The following is a 14,280-nucleotide window of genomic DNA, read 5'->3' as shown; positions in this document are numbered from 1 at the left end:
TAGATGCAAAAAGCTTCAAGAAAATCTTAACAAATTTAGTTCAACAATATATAAAAAGGATCATCCAAAATTATCAAGTGGGATTTATTCCAAGGATACAAGGATGGTTCAGTATCCACAAATCAATAAATGGGATACACCTCATTAGATAAAGGAATGATATAAATCACATAATCATCTCAACAGACACAGAGAAAGCATCTGACAAAATGTAACATCCAATTAATAAAAACTCTCATGAATGTTGGTAGAGAGGGAACATATCTCAACATAACAGAAGTCACTTAGGACAAACTCACAGCTATCATCAAGAGAAAGACAAGGATGTCCAGTCTTCCCACTTCTACTTAATATAGTATTGCAAGACTAGCCACAGGAAGCAGAGAAGAAAAAAAAAAAGCCATCCAAATTGGAAGGGAAGAAGTTGAACTATTTGCAGATGACATGATACCATACATATAAAACTATAAGGTCTCCACACACACACACAAAACTATTAGAACTAATAAATGAATTCAGTAATGTTGCAGGATGCAAGATTAATCTATAGAAATCTGTTGTTTTCCTATACACTAATAATGAACTAAAAGAAAAAGAAAGGAAGAAAACAATTCCACTTAAAATCATGTCAAACAGAATAAAATACTTCAGAATAAACTTAACCAGGAGGTGAAAGACCCATACTCTGAAAATGACAAAACATTGATGAAGGAAATTGACCATGATACAAAGAAATGGAAACAAATGCCAGGGTCATTAATTGGAAAAATTAATGTTGTTAAAATGTCCATAGTACACAAAGCAATCTACAGATTTAATGCAGTCCCTATCAATATACCTAGGACATTTTTCATGAACTAGAACAAATAATCCAAATGTGTATGCAAGCACAAAAAACCCAAATAACCAAACCAACTTGAGACAAAAGAACAGAGCTGGAGACATCACACTCTCTGACTTTAGACTATACCATAAAGCTATAGTCATCAAAACAGTGTGGTAATAATGCAAAAGCAGACACATTGATCAGTGGAACATAATAGAAAGTCCAAAAATAAATGCATGCACTTATGGTCAATAAATCTATGACAAAGGAGGAAAGAAAATACAATGGAGGAAAGACATTCTCTTCAATAAGTGGTGGTGGGAAACTAGACTGTTACATTTAAAGGAATGAAATTAGAACATTTTCTCATCCATGTACAAAAATAAACTAAAAATGGATTAAAGAATTAAATGTAGGACCTGAAAGTATAAAACTCCTGGAATAGAGGAGTTTTAGGCAGAAAACTGGGGCAGAAAACTCTTTGACTTAAATCGTATAACTATTTTTTGGATCTGTCTCCTAAGTCAAAAGAAACAAAAGCAAAAATAAACAAATGGGACCGATTAAATTTTAAAACTTTTGCATAACAAAGGAAAGCATTAATATAAAGAAAAGACAATCTACTGAGTGGGAGAAAAAATTGGGGAATGATATGTCCGAAAAGGGATTAATATCCAAAATATAGGAACAGCTCATACAACTCGACATCAAAACCATCAAACAACTCAATTAAAAAATGTCAAAAGACCTGAATATATATTTTTCCACTAAAGACACAAATATGGCCTCCAGTCACATGAAAAGATGCTCAACATCTCTAATCATCAGTGAAATACAAATCAAAACCACTATGAGATATCAACTCACACCTGTTAGAATAACTCTCATAAAAAGGCTACAAATGACAAATGTTTGATAGGAAATGGAGAAAAAGGGGACCCTGGTACACTGTTGGTGATAATGTAAATTGGTGGAGCCACTAAGGAAAACAGTATGGAGGTTTCTCAAAAAACTAAAAATAGAACTACCATATGGTCCAGCAATTTCACTCTTGGCTATGTATTAGAGGAAAACAAAGACACTAATTTGAAAAGCTACAAACAACCCAGTGTTCAATAGCAGCATTGTTTATAAAGGCCGAGATATGAAAGCAACCAAATTGCCCACCACCAGATGAATCGATAAAGAAGACATGATATTTTTATGTATCTGTGTACACACACATATATATATACACATATATATGTATATATATGTATATATATGTGTTTGTGTATGTATATATTTACACATATATACATATATACATAAATATACATACAAGCAATGGAATATTACTCTGCCATAAAAAAGAATAAAATCCTACCATTTGCAACAATGTAGATGGACCTAGAGGTATGTTGCTTAGTGAAATAAGACAGACAAAGAAAGACAAATGTTGTATGTTACCACTTATGTGTGGAATCTAAAAAAATAATACAAATGAATTGATATAACAAAACAGAAACAAACTCACAGATATAGAGAACAAAGTGTGGTTACCAGTGGCTCAGGAAGGGGAGAAGGGCAAGGTAGGGGTAGGAAATTAAGAGGTAGAAAACTATGTATAAATGAAGCTATAGTGATATATTATCCAACACAGGGAACATAGCCCATACTTTATAATAACTTTTAATGGGGTATAATCTATAAAAATATTTAATGACTATGCTGTATGCCTGAACTACTATATCAACATGTGAAAAAAAATGTAACAATAGGGAAAAAGAAGTATAGAAGTATCATAAGATCAAGCAATTCCCTTCTAGGTTTATACACAAAAGAACTGAATGCAGTACCTTGAAAAGACACTTGAACAATTTTCTTAGCACCACTGCTTACAAGATCCAAAAGGTACAAACAACCCAAATGTCCATCCATGAATGTATGAGTAAACAAAATGTGGTATACTCATACAATGGAATATTATTCAGTCTTAGAAAGAATGCAAATTTCTGACATAGGTTACAATGTGGGTGAGTCCTGAAAATATTATGCTAAATGACATAAGCTATGCTACAAAGGATGAATACAGTATGTATCTGCTTATAGGAGTTAATTAGAATAGTCAAATATTGATACATAGACTATGGGGGAGGGGAGAGTGGGAGTAACTGTTTCAAGGTAACAACAATGAAATTTGACATGATGAGTTCTGTAGACGGATAGTGGAGATGGTTGCACAAAAATGGAAGTGTACTTAATGTCCCTGAATAGTACTCTTAAGAATGGTTTAAATGGTAAATTTTACATTATGTATACTTTACCATAAAAAACCAAGTGTTCAAAACAATGAATAAATGCATGAATTAAGAAACTGGTGCATAATGACTCCTTTACCAACGCCTTCAGTTACCTTTTGGTTGGTAATAGTTAAGAAGTGGAGTTATCATAGGGTGATTATAAATTTTTATACCTGTGTTTGGAAATGTGTCTCTCTGGGCAAAAAGCACAAGTAAAGCAGCAAATTGGCCATCCTTCTTGTGGAACTTTTCTGATCCTGAAATGCAACTCTGGCTACACACAGATTTTGGTGTCTGAAAGGAAAAATAAAGAGTCATTGGTCATAATTTTGCACATGATTAGCTGGTATCAGAGGATATCTATATTTCTCCCAAAAGAAGAAAGGACATTTCACCTTCTGTTACATCACTGTGTCTCCTCCTCAATCCCAACCTTGTCATATACTCTAGATTCTAAGTATGAGATACTAAGTTACATTTCCACTTTCTTCTAAATTATTTACAGAGACAACCAAAATTTTACCAAAGTATTTCATGGTCTTTATTCCATACGTTCCTGGCAATATACCTTATTTTTCTTTTGTTTAACAACCTAATACAAAAACCCTGTCAGTGCAGATATCCATGTGGTCATGATACTGAAGTTTTGTGTACAGAAAAATATTTTACTCTGCTCTCGTATTGGCTGCATAGAAGGATGTAGGTTTTAGGTAAAAGAACCTAATAATGTGAAAAGCTGACACGCTACTAAAAGTAGCTTCATAAAGAATAAATGTAGGCCATAAAGAGACAGACTATGAGAGTGTGTTATGAAATGCCCAATTTGATGAACACAATTCAGGGCTCCTGATTGCCAGGTATGACACAGGCTTGTCAGAAAATTAGAAACATTTTTATATGTTAAATATTGAAAAGTCACACAAAGAATCATCTTAAAATTACCCTGGACTTTTCAAATGTGGGAAAAATTTTGAAAATAGTGGTCAATGCTTTGAGATACGAAGTAGAATGAAGTTTGATGATCACATAACATGCAAATAACCAAGGGAATGTGTAAATGGAATCTACAAAGTCATAGCTGACATCCATAACCTACTTGTGTTTAAATATAAGAAGGACTCTTACCATACATAAATAAGGCCAGGGTATCTGATATATCCATTACCATTATTTATTGCATTCACCCAACTGCTGCAGGAATAGATACACTCAAACTAAAAACAATCGCCTATACAACCTGCTCCTTCTCGACGTTGCCTGAGAAAGTAGGTAAGATTACATACTATGAGTGAAAACGCTGCATTCAAAGAGTGAATTTAGTGCTCAGTTAAATGCGTGCACACTTCATCTGATAGGAGGATTCTACTCTGATAGCTTTACAATGTAAAAATCTAATCTTGAAAACAGGTCATACCTCTTTGAATCCAATAGGCCATTCTGTCATCCCTTCGTTGATCACCAAACCTTGATCATATGAACTACTGGAGCCAAACTCTCCCACTTTCACCAGAAGCCCAAGACCACCTGGAAAACTCACAGCGTTCGGGATATCATACTGCACCACATGGCTTCTTTATTCATCTAAGGACATGTGCTCCCCAGCACTGTTTCTAAATTGGATTTTATCCAAGAATGGGTGAAGCTAGAAAAGAAGAAAGATTGAAAAATGGAAAGTGCATTCAAATTAGAGATGGAAGGCTCATACTTACAATGCAACCATTCTTTCCCACCTCCCCAGCCTCAAGCTTTCTTGTTGGTAGAAGCTAAGTTTTGTTTGGGTGTTTACTATCTCTTGGACTCTAGTGACATGAACTTTTCCTCTCATTCTAAAAAACAAAAAAGGTATTGAATACAATCAGGACACAATAAAGTATGCCTTAACCATGGATTTTCGTGCATCCCTGACAAAGTTTTCCTGAGGCTTCTGGAAGGAAGTGCCTGTACTGTAAATCAGTACTTCATGGAATTTTTTTCTCTTACATTTTTAGAATGTAAAAGAATATGATTTGTGACAATGGAGGGAACACTTTCTCTATGAGAGAAAACTAAAACCTACAACTCGTAGAGGATTAATGAGACTGTTGATATAGCCTTTTAATCTTTGAGCCCCAGAGCTCTTGACACTCTGTTGTGGGAGATAATAAATCTACAATGTTTCTTTTAGATTAAGGTAAAATTCACATAACATATACTCTGCCATTTTAAATAGTACAATTCGGTGGGTTTTACACATTCACAATGTTGTGCAATCCTCACCACCCTCTGATGCCAGAACATTTTCTTCATCCCAAGGGAAACCCAACACCAATTAAGGAGTCCCTCTTCATGTCCCCTAAATCAGCATCTGTGAACGACTAATTGACTTTCTGTTTATAGACTGGCCTCTTCTGGACATTTCGTATAAATGGAGTCATACAATATTTCTCCCTCTGTGTCTGGCTTCTTTCACTTAGCATAATATTTTCAAATTTTATACAAGTATCAGAAATTCATTTCTGGTAATGGCTGAATCTTATTGCATTGCATGCATACACCACATTTTGGTTATCCATTCATTGATGGGTATTCGGGTTGATGGGTATTCGGGTTGTTTCCACTTTTGGCTATTATGCCCACTGCAGCTGTACATAGTCATATATACATTTTGGGTTGAACACCTGTGTCAAATTTGGGGGGGGTACATATCTAGGAGTGAAGCACTAGGTCACAAGAGAATTCTATGCTTATTTTTTTCAATTCATGTATCATTAAGGTTGAAATAATCTACACAAAATTTATTTTCTTCCCTAAGTATAACACCAAATGTTCTGTATTATTCCCAGATAGACCACAAAACACTTATTTTTTATAGATTCCAGGTTTGATTGTAAGTTGTGATGAGGCAGCAGATATAGGCATGGAAAAAGACAGAGAAAATAGACAATTAAGTTGTCATTATCCATGACCTCGGATATTGTCTCAACCATTAAACAGAAGTATTCATCATGAGTGCTCAAAAGCTTATGAAGATGTAGGCTCAACAAAGGAATGTATACAGCAACCACCAGTTAGAGTGTTTGAGCAGCAACCCTTGAGGGGTTCCTTCATGGACCATTTCCATTCATTTATTTTTCCTAAGTATGAGTCATTCTTTCTTGTCTCCTTGATAAAAACTTGATATTCGAAATATTAGCTCACATTCTAATGAGAAAACTATGGAAATCAGGTTCTCTCCCTACCCAACAAATGTAGTGATTACTTATTGTAACAGTTGTTGTTAGTTAGTTTAGGGCATTGTCTGATCCAATCTTGTAAATTCCATATTCTTTGTCATGTATGGTCACTGAAGGCTTTATTCCAGTAGCCTAATGACCAGCTAGTGACTAAAAATAGATTTCCTTAAATACCAAAAAGAAAAATAAAATAAAAAACCAAAGAACTATTTCCCTGTCTCTACAAGTGTGCTCTCTGGTGTGTTGGAGCAAACTTTTAACATTCAACATGGCAGTTTACAGCTCTGCCTTAGCCTTCACTTCCTGCTTCAATGAGGCCAGAAGGTCAGTCAGAAATGGAGCTTAGGGCCTTCTCAGTGTTATTTTCTGATTATGAGCCAAGCACTGTGCATGATCTTCTAGATTCCATGGAAAATGTGGGAGCTTTTTAAAGCCTTTATTATCGAAAGCATCTCTTTCCCCAGTCCTTCTTCCAATGCTTTAGAGTTTTTATATAGTTTTCCCCAACTGTTATCTCTGACCCCAAGTAGCAGGTAATCCATTTACCTTTATATGTTTTCAATAAACAGGACTCAGGTTGCCACCTCAGCCCTAGGAAATTTCAAAGACACATGAAATAAAGGAAGTCTTAGATTAGTCCTTCAGCGAGCCACTAGATAGGTCAAAACAAACAACCCTCATTTTTTTAGAATAAAATTCATATAGCTCCTTCTGGTATGAATAACCTGCATGAATAATGTGGGGTGTTGTTTAAGAGATCTCTTTTGACCTGGAAAGTAAAGAATGCTACCAGCATAAATGAAAACATCATGAAGTCTATACCAAATTTAGATCTGTTTTTGATTCTTCATTAAGCATTCCACATGTTGGAAGCTTTAGTTTGGATTCCAGAATTCAGACATGTTTGCTTTAAATTGATATTAAAAGCTATTAAAAACATATGCATTTTATTTGATCTGATTAGTTTATTTTATTTAATCAACAACTTGATGAAATGTATTTGTCCCTTGTGTATGATGACAGAAATTTCTAAATATAGTCTGAAAAGGATTTGTAGATTCACAAAAGCCTGTGTTAAAATCCAGATGAATTCATTTCTAAACCATGGAACTTATGTTGAGTTGATAATCATCATCATTGTCCTCACATTTAAAAGTGTTTGCAAGTTTTGTAGGAACAGTTATGTCTAAAACTAATTCATTTTCCAGGGTCAGTGAAGGATATCAGGGAGACCCCATTTCTGTTTTTACCACAATCATTTCAAAGAACACTTGGACCACAGCATGTACACCACTATAGATGAAAGTGTTGGATTCTGTTATGGTAATTATGTCAATATTTTCTGACATCATTGAGTACACTCCAAGGAAATGTATAGATTTCACTCATTTTGGTTCTCCTATGTTTTGTTAAGGCTTGTCTGGATATTTGACTGCATTACATCCTAAACTAGGAATATTTTTCTGGTATGATTTCTAATACAAATAATTAGAAAGTAAAGACACCCCCCCCATGGTAGAGTTCTCCAAATAGAACTAGTAATTATAGATACATGTATAACCAATGTGAAAGAACTCAGCGTCCATTGGGCCCTAATCCTGTGGACCTTGAGACAAAAGTATGGTCATGATGCTGCATCTCAATAAAATACAACCAAATATCCTCCACTTGTCTATTCATGACCTGCAGCTGAAGGACATTTACCTTCCAGGGTAGAAGCATGGGTTGGTCTGCATCTGCTGGAGGTCCCATTTCTGTTTTCACCAAAAGCCTTTCGTGGAGTGCTTGGGCAATTGCATACACAGCATTATAGATGAGATAGCTGGGTTCAGACAAGGTCATCATGTCAGTATTTGTTGGCATAAACTCTAAGGAAGAATTTGGTGGGCAGTCTCCGATTTTTCCACAATGCGATCCAGCAAGCGAACACCCAAAAATTTTAAGCCACACACTACTGAAGTAAAAGTCTTCTGGGTATTAGGAAGGTTTAACTGTCTTGAGAAAGTGTTTAAAACGAGGGATTTCCCTTCTCTGGAGTGAGAAGGAGAGACTTCCATGCAAAGAGTGCACTATATAGTACTCCTCACCCGAAACAATATCCCTCTTTGCTACAATAATCCACACCTTGTCCAGGGTTAAATAGAATTCTGCTCTTATGTCCATAAAAGAGGAGCATCCCACATCACTGTGTATGATATACACATTTGCAGATGAAATTCTGGGCCTCCTCTTTGAATTTACATTAATTACTTGATACAATTCCCTACTGGAAGGAATCTTTTCACTAAAGACCACACATATACTCTTTTTTTACCTTCTCTGCTTTCAGGTCCCAGAGGTACTGTTCCCTTTCCCTACTTCAGAGAAAAATACTGCCACCCACGTCCAATCAAAATGCAGCAATAGCCTGATCATTCCATGGATGAGAGAGCTGTCCTTGCTGGCCATCAGATAAAGAGATGGAAATTGGCCTTTATCACTCAGTAAAGGATCAAAAGGACCATATGTCACCTGAATAAGAAAACAAAAACATGATTCTGAGTTTAGTGGGATTGGGGCTGGTCTTTCTAGGGGAGAGAGTGAGCCAATTTTCTCTGTGACAGGAAGAGTGACCAGATTATTTGATGAAAAGAAAGACTGCAGTGGACATTCTACAGTTCTCATTTCATTTTGGGCACACAGAAGACCATGTTTCCTAGACACCTTGCTTTTAGAAGAGACATGTGGCTTCATGAGACTGATGGTATCACTTTGAGCCAAGGTATAAAAGAGACTGTGTAAGGTTCCTATGTCCTTATTATCTCCTTCAATGGCAGTTGAAGAAGGCATGAGTTTCAGGCGGTGGTGTCTCCATAAACCTTGCCCTGAGTGACTTGTGAAGAAGAGATTCATTCATCCTAGGAACCTATGTTTCATGTAAACGGTGGGGGTAAATAAATCTTGTCTTATTAAATTCTACATGTTGGATTAAATTTATTACCACAGCATTACCTAGGTTCTCCTGGAGATTACAATGCCCTACTCTCTAAAATTTCCTTTAAAAAAAATTCCAGAACAGAATTCTCCTAATCTAACACTGATATGCACAGAAGTGATATCTCCTGCATGCTGGTAGTCAGATCGGTCCCTGGAAAGACATCCTGAGATGGTGAGTTCCCTGTGCAAAGTTTAGGGAGGGTTCTCCAGAGATATACCTGTGGGAATGGAGCAAGGCAAAAATGGGAAAAAGGAAATGCTGAAACACAAAACAGTTGCAGCTGAGTCTCAGCCAATCCTCAGGGACCTCTGGAGCTGGGATGGCCCTTTAGTGTTGTCCCAAATTGACACTAGGGAACCAGGCTTCTTATTCCCATATCTGCCAGACACTGGCTTCTGTCTGTGCCCTGAGAGGGTCCTATCCGTGGGTGAGGAGGTTCCCTATGCTATGTGCATTTCCTATGACGTAAAGAGCTGTAAGCCATCATCAGTCAGTATTCCCAGTAGCTGTAGAATGGATGTCTTGGCCCTGAGCATGAATCTGAACATTTAAGTGTGCACTGCACTTCTCCATCACCTTCCTCCTTTTCCCAACACATGTAAATATCTCATACTCTGAGGAAGTCTCTGGGATGTGTTTATAACTCTATGGGATGCATACACACAGCTTCCATCTTTCCCATTGATTGGATGAGAGGGAAAGGCATTGGGGAAAAGCAGAATATCTCTCACCAGAACTCAGATCCACTCACCTATGGGATTTTGTACAGCTCCAGAAGTGTTCCAAACTCAGCTGAAATGCCTAGGCTGTTACTGTAACAATGGCCACAGATTTTGTTTGTCTCTGGCAGTTGTAGTTAGACACAGTCTGATGATCACCAGAGAGCCAAAACAGGGCACTTGCCAAAGTTCTGTGGTCACTTTCAACGGCATTATAGAGTTCATAACCCAAGGACTGGTTGGGGAGTAGATGGGGGTTCTTGCTGATCTCCTCAATGGCAAAGAGAAAGGCCAGAACATATTGGTTGTTCTTGAAGTACCAGCTAAACAGAGGGGAAAGCGTTAGGCAGAATGGCTTTGTAATTCAGGGATATACCCTAAGCCAAGCCAAGGGAAAGGAAGGGTTTTAAACTCAGGTTTCCCATTCAGAGATTCTCTGTCTTGTCATATGGAGATGGTGTGAATAAGGTTCCAAGGGTTCTGGAAGACACTGGCATGGCTCTCTTATTCTGAGGAAGCAGATTGTGGTAAATCCACGTAGAGAGGTTGGTAGGGCAGTGTGAGTGGGGTGAGGTAATATAGCTGTCAAGGGACAGATTTTCGTTAGCTCTTTAAAGGTGAGGTGCAAAATAGTAAGATATTCTCCTCTATGTGAGTAAGGAGTTAAAACACCATCTCATAAACAATTTGGGAAAGATTTAGTTGAGTCTCAATTGTCATCTTCTCTTTCTTAGGGCTGAAAGCCTAGATACAATACTTCCCCCTTCCTCATGCTTGGAATGCACTAAATCGCACTAGACTTAACAGTTCTTAAAAATTGTTAGAGGATTTCTTTCTGACATCATATTCACATGAGCCATTTCAACGGCCTTTCCTATTATTTTCTATTCTGATTAGTCAGCTCTTAAAAAGCCAATTTTGTTAAATTATATTTTCCTTGAAAAATATACATTTCATCTATGATTCTTGTTTTTATTCATGGATTTTAGCAAACACTGTCCATAATATTTCTTCTAACATTTCTCACTTAATATTCGATTTTTCTTATATTTCCTCAATTCCATACTCTAAATATTTAAGTTACTTCATATTTAAAATAGTTCTAACATTTTTGGATTTCCTAAAGAATTAATGTTTGGTTTTTTTGTTTGTTTGTGTTTAACATCTTTATTGGAGTATAATTCCTTTACAATGGTGTGTTAGTTTCTGCTTTATAACAAAGTGAATCAGTTATACATATACATATGTTCCCATATCTCTTCCCTCTTGCGTCTCCCTCCCTCCCACCCTCCCTATCCCACCCCTCTAGGTGGTCACAAAGCACCGAGCTGATCTCCCTGTGCTGTGCGGCTGCTTCCCACTAGCTATCTATTTTACGTTTGGTAGTGTATATATGTCCATGCCACTCTCTCACTTTGTCACAGCTTACCCTTCCACCTCCCCATATCCTCAAGTCCATTCTCTAGTAGGTCTGTGTCTTTATTCCCGTCTTGCCCCTAGGTTCTTCATGATCTTTTTTTCCCCTTAGATTCCATATATATGTGTTAGCATACGGTATTTGTTTTTCTCTTTCTGACTTACTTCACTCTGTATGACAGACTCTAGGTCCATCCACCTCACTACAAATAACTCAATTTCATTTCTTTTTATGGCTGATATTCCGTTGGCATAATTCCGTTATGGTAATATTCCGTTGTATATATGTGCCACATCTTCTTTATCCATTCATCCGATGATGGACACTTAGGTTGCTTCCATGTCCTGGCTATTGTAAATAGAGCTGCAACGAACATTTTGGTACATGACTCTTTTTGAATTATGGTTTTCTCAGGGTATATGCCCAGTAGTAGAGAAGCTATGTGAAGAAAATAATCAGAAATAATGCGGAAAACACATTGCCTGTTACTACAGTAGGCTCTTCATATCTTCCCCCTTTGACCTCTGATCTCTTTCAGATCTTGGGCATTTGTCCATAAGCAGTTAGGACACAAGGCATACTGGTCACCTTTGAGTGAAAGATCTGACTGGGACCAGTAGTTCTCAACCTTGGCCACACACTAGAACCACCTGAGTGGTTTTTTAAATCCTCATGCTCAGACCACACCCAAGTCCAGTTAAATCAGAATATCTGGTGGAGAGACCCAGTGGTCAGTATTTTTAAGCTTCCCAGATGATTTCGATAAAAGCCAAGGTTGAGAAGCAGTGACATGCATCCTCACACATAGCTGCATTCACAGATTGAAAAATAGAATTTACTATGGAGAATACATAAGAGCTGTGGAAAACTTGTAAATTTTCAATATATTAAAGGGAAATTAGTCATTTTTGAGGATGCTGGGGCTACCAAAGATAAACTATAGAATTTCCATAGATGTAATGAAATTCAGTCAAGAAGTAATTATGACACCCAAAGGATCCTAGAATTCTCCCCCAGTCACATTAAACCATAAAGAGAAGCAATATCCAGGTGTTAAGCTAGGAGAGGCATGAAGGTCATAAGAGCTACAAAAATGATGTGATGAGAGAGGTAGAATTTTCAGGTCTAGATGTTAATTTTGCTACATTTGCCAACCCACACTCCAAATGGATGACACAGGTACTAAGATTAGAATGTTTTGCTGAGGAACTTCCACATGGCCTTTTTGATGTCTCTGTTCCTCAGACTGTAGATGTAGGGGTTCAGCATGGGGGTGACCACAGTGTACACTACCGAGGCCACTGTATCCTTCCTGGGAGATTGTGAGATGGCTGAGCTGAGGTACACACCAAGGCTGGTTCCATAAAATACACAAACAACTGCCAGGTGAGAACCACAGGTGGAGAAGGCTTTATACATTCGACCTGATGAGGGGACTCTCAGAATGGAAAAAAGAATTTTATAGTAAGAGAAAAAGATCCCTGAGAAAAGGAGAAAAGCAAAGGTGGCACCAAAAAAATACAGGACTATGTTATTGGTGAAAGTGTCAGAACAGGCAAGCTTGAGGAGTTGAGAAGGGTCACAGAAGAAATTAGAAATTTCCACATTCTTAAAGCAGGCAACTTGTAACACAGTCAAATTGTGCGCCTGGGAGTCCAAAAGGCTAACAAAAAATGACACCAAAACTAAGAAGCAACAGAGGCGTGGGTTCATGATGATCTGGTAGCGCAGTGGGTGACAGATGGCCACAAACCTGTCATAAGCCATTGCAGTCAGAAGCATACCATCCATACACACAAAAAGGATAAAAAAAGACATCTGTGCCAGGCAGGCTTCATAGGAGATGACTCTGCTATGAGTTTGGATGTTCACAATCATCTTGGGGACGGTGGTGGAGATGAAACTGATGTCAACCAAGGACAGGTTGGAGAGGAAGAAGTACATGGGGGTGTGAAGGTGGGGGTCAGAGGTAACAGCCAGGATGATGAGCAGATTCCCCAACACGGTGACCAGGTACAAGGACAGGAACAGGATAAAGAGCAAAGGCTGCAGTTCTGGATCATCTGAGAGGCCTGTGAGGAAGAATTCTGAGACACTTGTTACATTTCCAGTTCTGTGTAGCTTAGACACCTTTGGAAAAAGAAAAGACAGCTGGAAAAAAAAGGAAACAAGTCAATGGGCATGCGGCACTGTGTCCCTATTTTGGATTCAAGCAATTCATTTCTAAGATCATACACCTCAGCAACTTCAGCAATATTTCTCAGTGTGACAAATTCTATCTGCTTCGAATTGTTTCCTCATTGGTTTCTGTTTTTCACCTCTGTCTATTCACTCTTTCTTTATAAAACTTCACTGAAAATTGAACGGGAACAAGAACACTAGAGGTAATACATTCATGATCTCAGTTAAATACAACCTACTTTAGAAATAATATAGAATGCGAAATTCCCTTCCCTCTTTATGAAAAAATATAATTCAAATTTAAGAAATTAAGCCATAGATATATAAATCTTATTTTACTCAAATAAAATTCTAGATATTTCTTTTATTTAGAATATTTATAAATCTCTATGAAATGAGGGAGTGTGTCATCTGGATTCTAAATTAAAAATAAAGGTTCATAATCAGAAAACATTTTTATGTGATATTCAGAGTTTTATCATTGGTTTCTCTGTCTTCCTTCCTTCATGAAATAAGTAATTACTCAAATATCAGGGTTGTGTTTTAAAAGTTATTAAGTATATAATTCATATCTTTGACTTTGGTGGACTTCAAATTTTGATCAGTGTGGTTTATTTAAGTACACATGACCAATCATACAGCATTGGTGACTTGGAATGTGGTGTT

The 14,280-nt window shown here is 37.2% G+C and overlaps 1 protein-coding gene across 1 annotated transcript; it reads right to left on the bottom strand.

Annotated features, from left to right (window-relative positions):
- Nucleotides 1-12,621: 12,621 nt before the first annotated feature.
- On the bottom strand, nt 12,622-13,616 carry LOC103007420 (olfactory receptor 7E24-like). Its single transcript, XM_028163289.2, is given in 2 exon segments — nt 12,622-13,544; nt 13,547-13,616. Coding segments are annotated over 2 exon segments (993 nt in total).
- Between the last annotated feature and the right edge of the window lie 664 nt (nt 13,617-14,280).

The sequence above is a fragment of the Balaenoptera acutorostrata genome, chromosome 2, assembly GCF_949987535.1.
Source record: "Balaenoptera acutorostrata chromosome 2, mBalAcu1.1, whole genome shotgun sequence".
Classification (NCBI taxonomy): Eukaryota; Metazoa; Chordata; class Mammalia; order Artiodactyla; family Balaenopteridae; genus Balaenoptera; species Balaenoptera acutorostrata.
The sequence above is the reverse complement of the archived record's forward strand: the minus strand, read 5'-3'. Positions and strand labels throughout refer to the sequence as shown.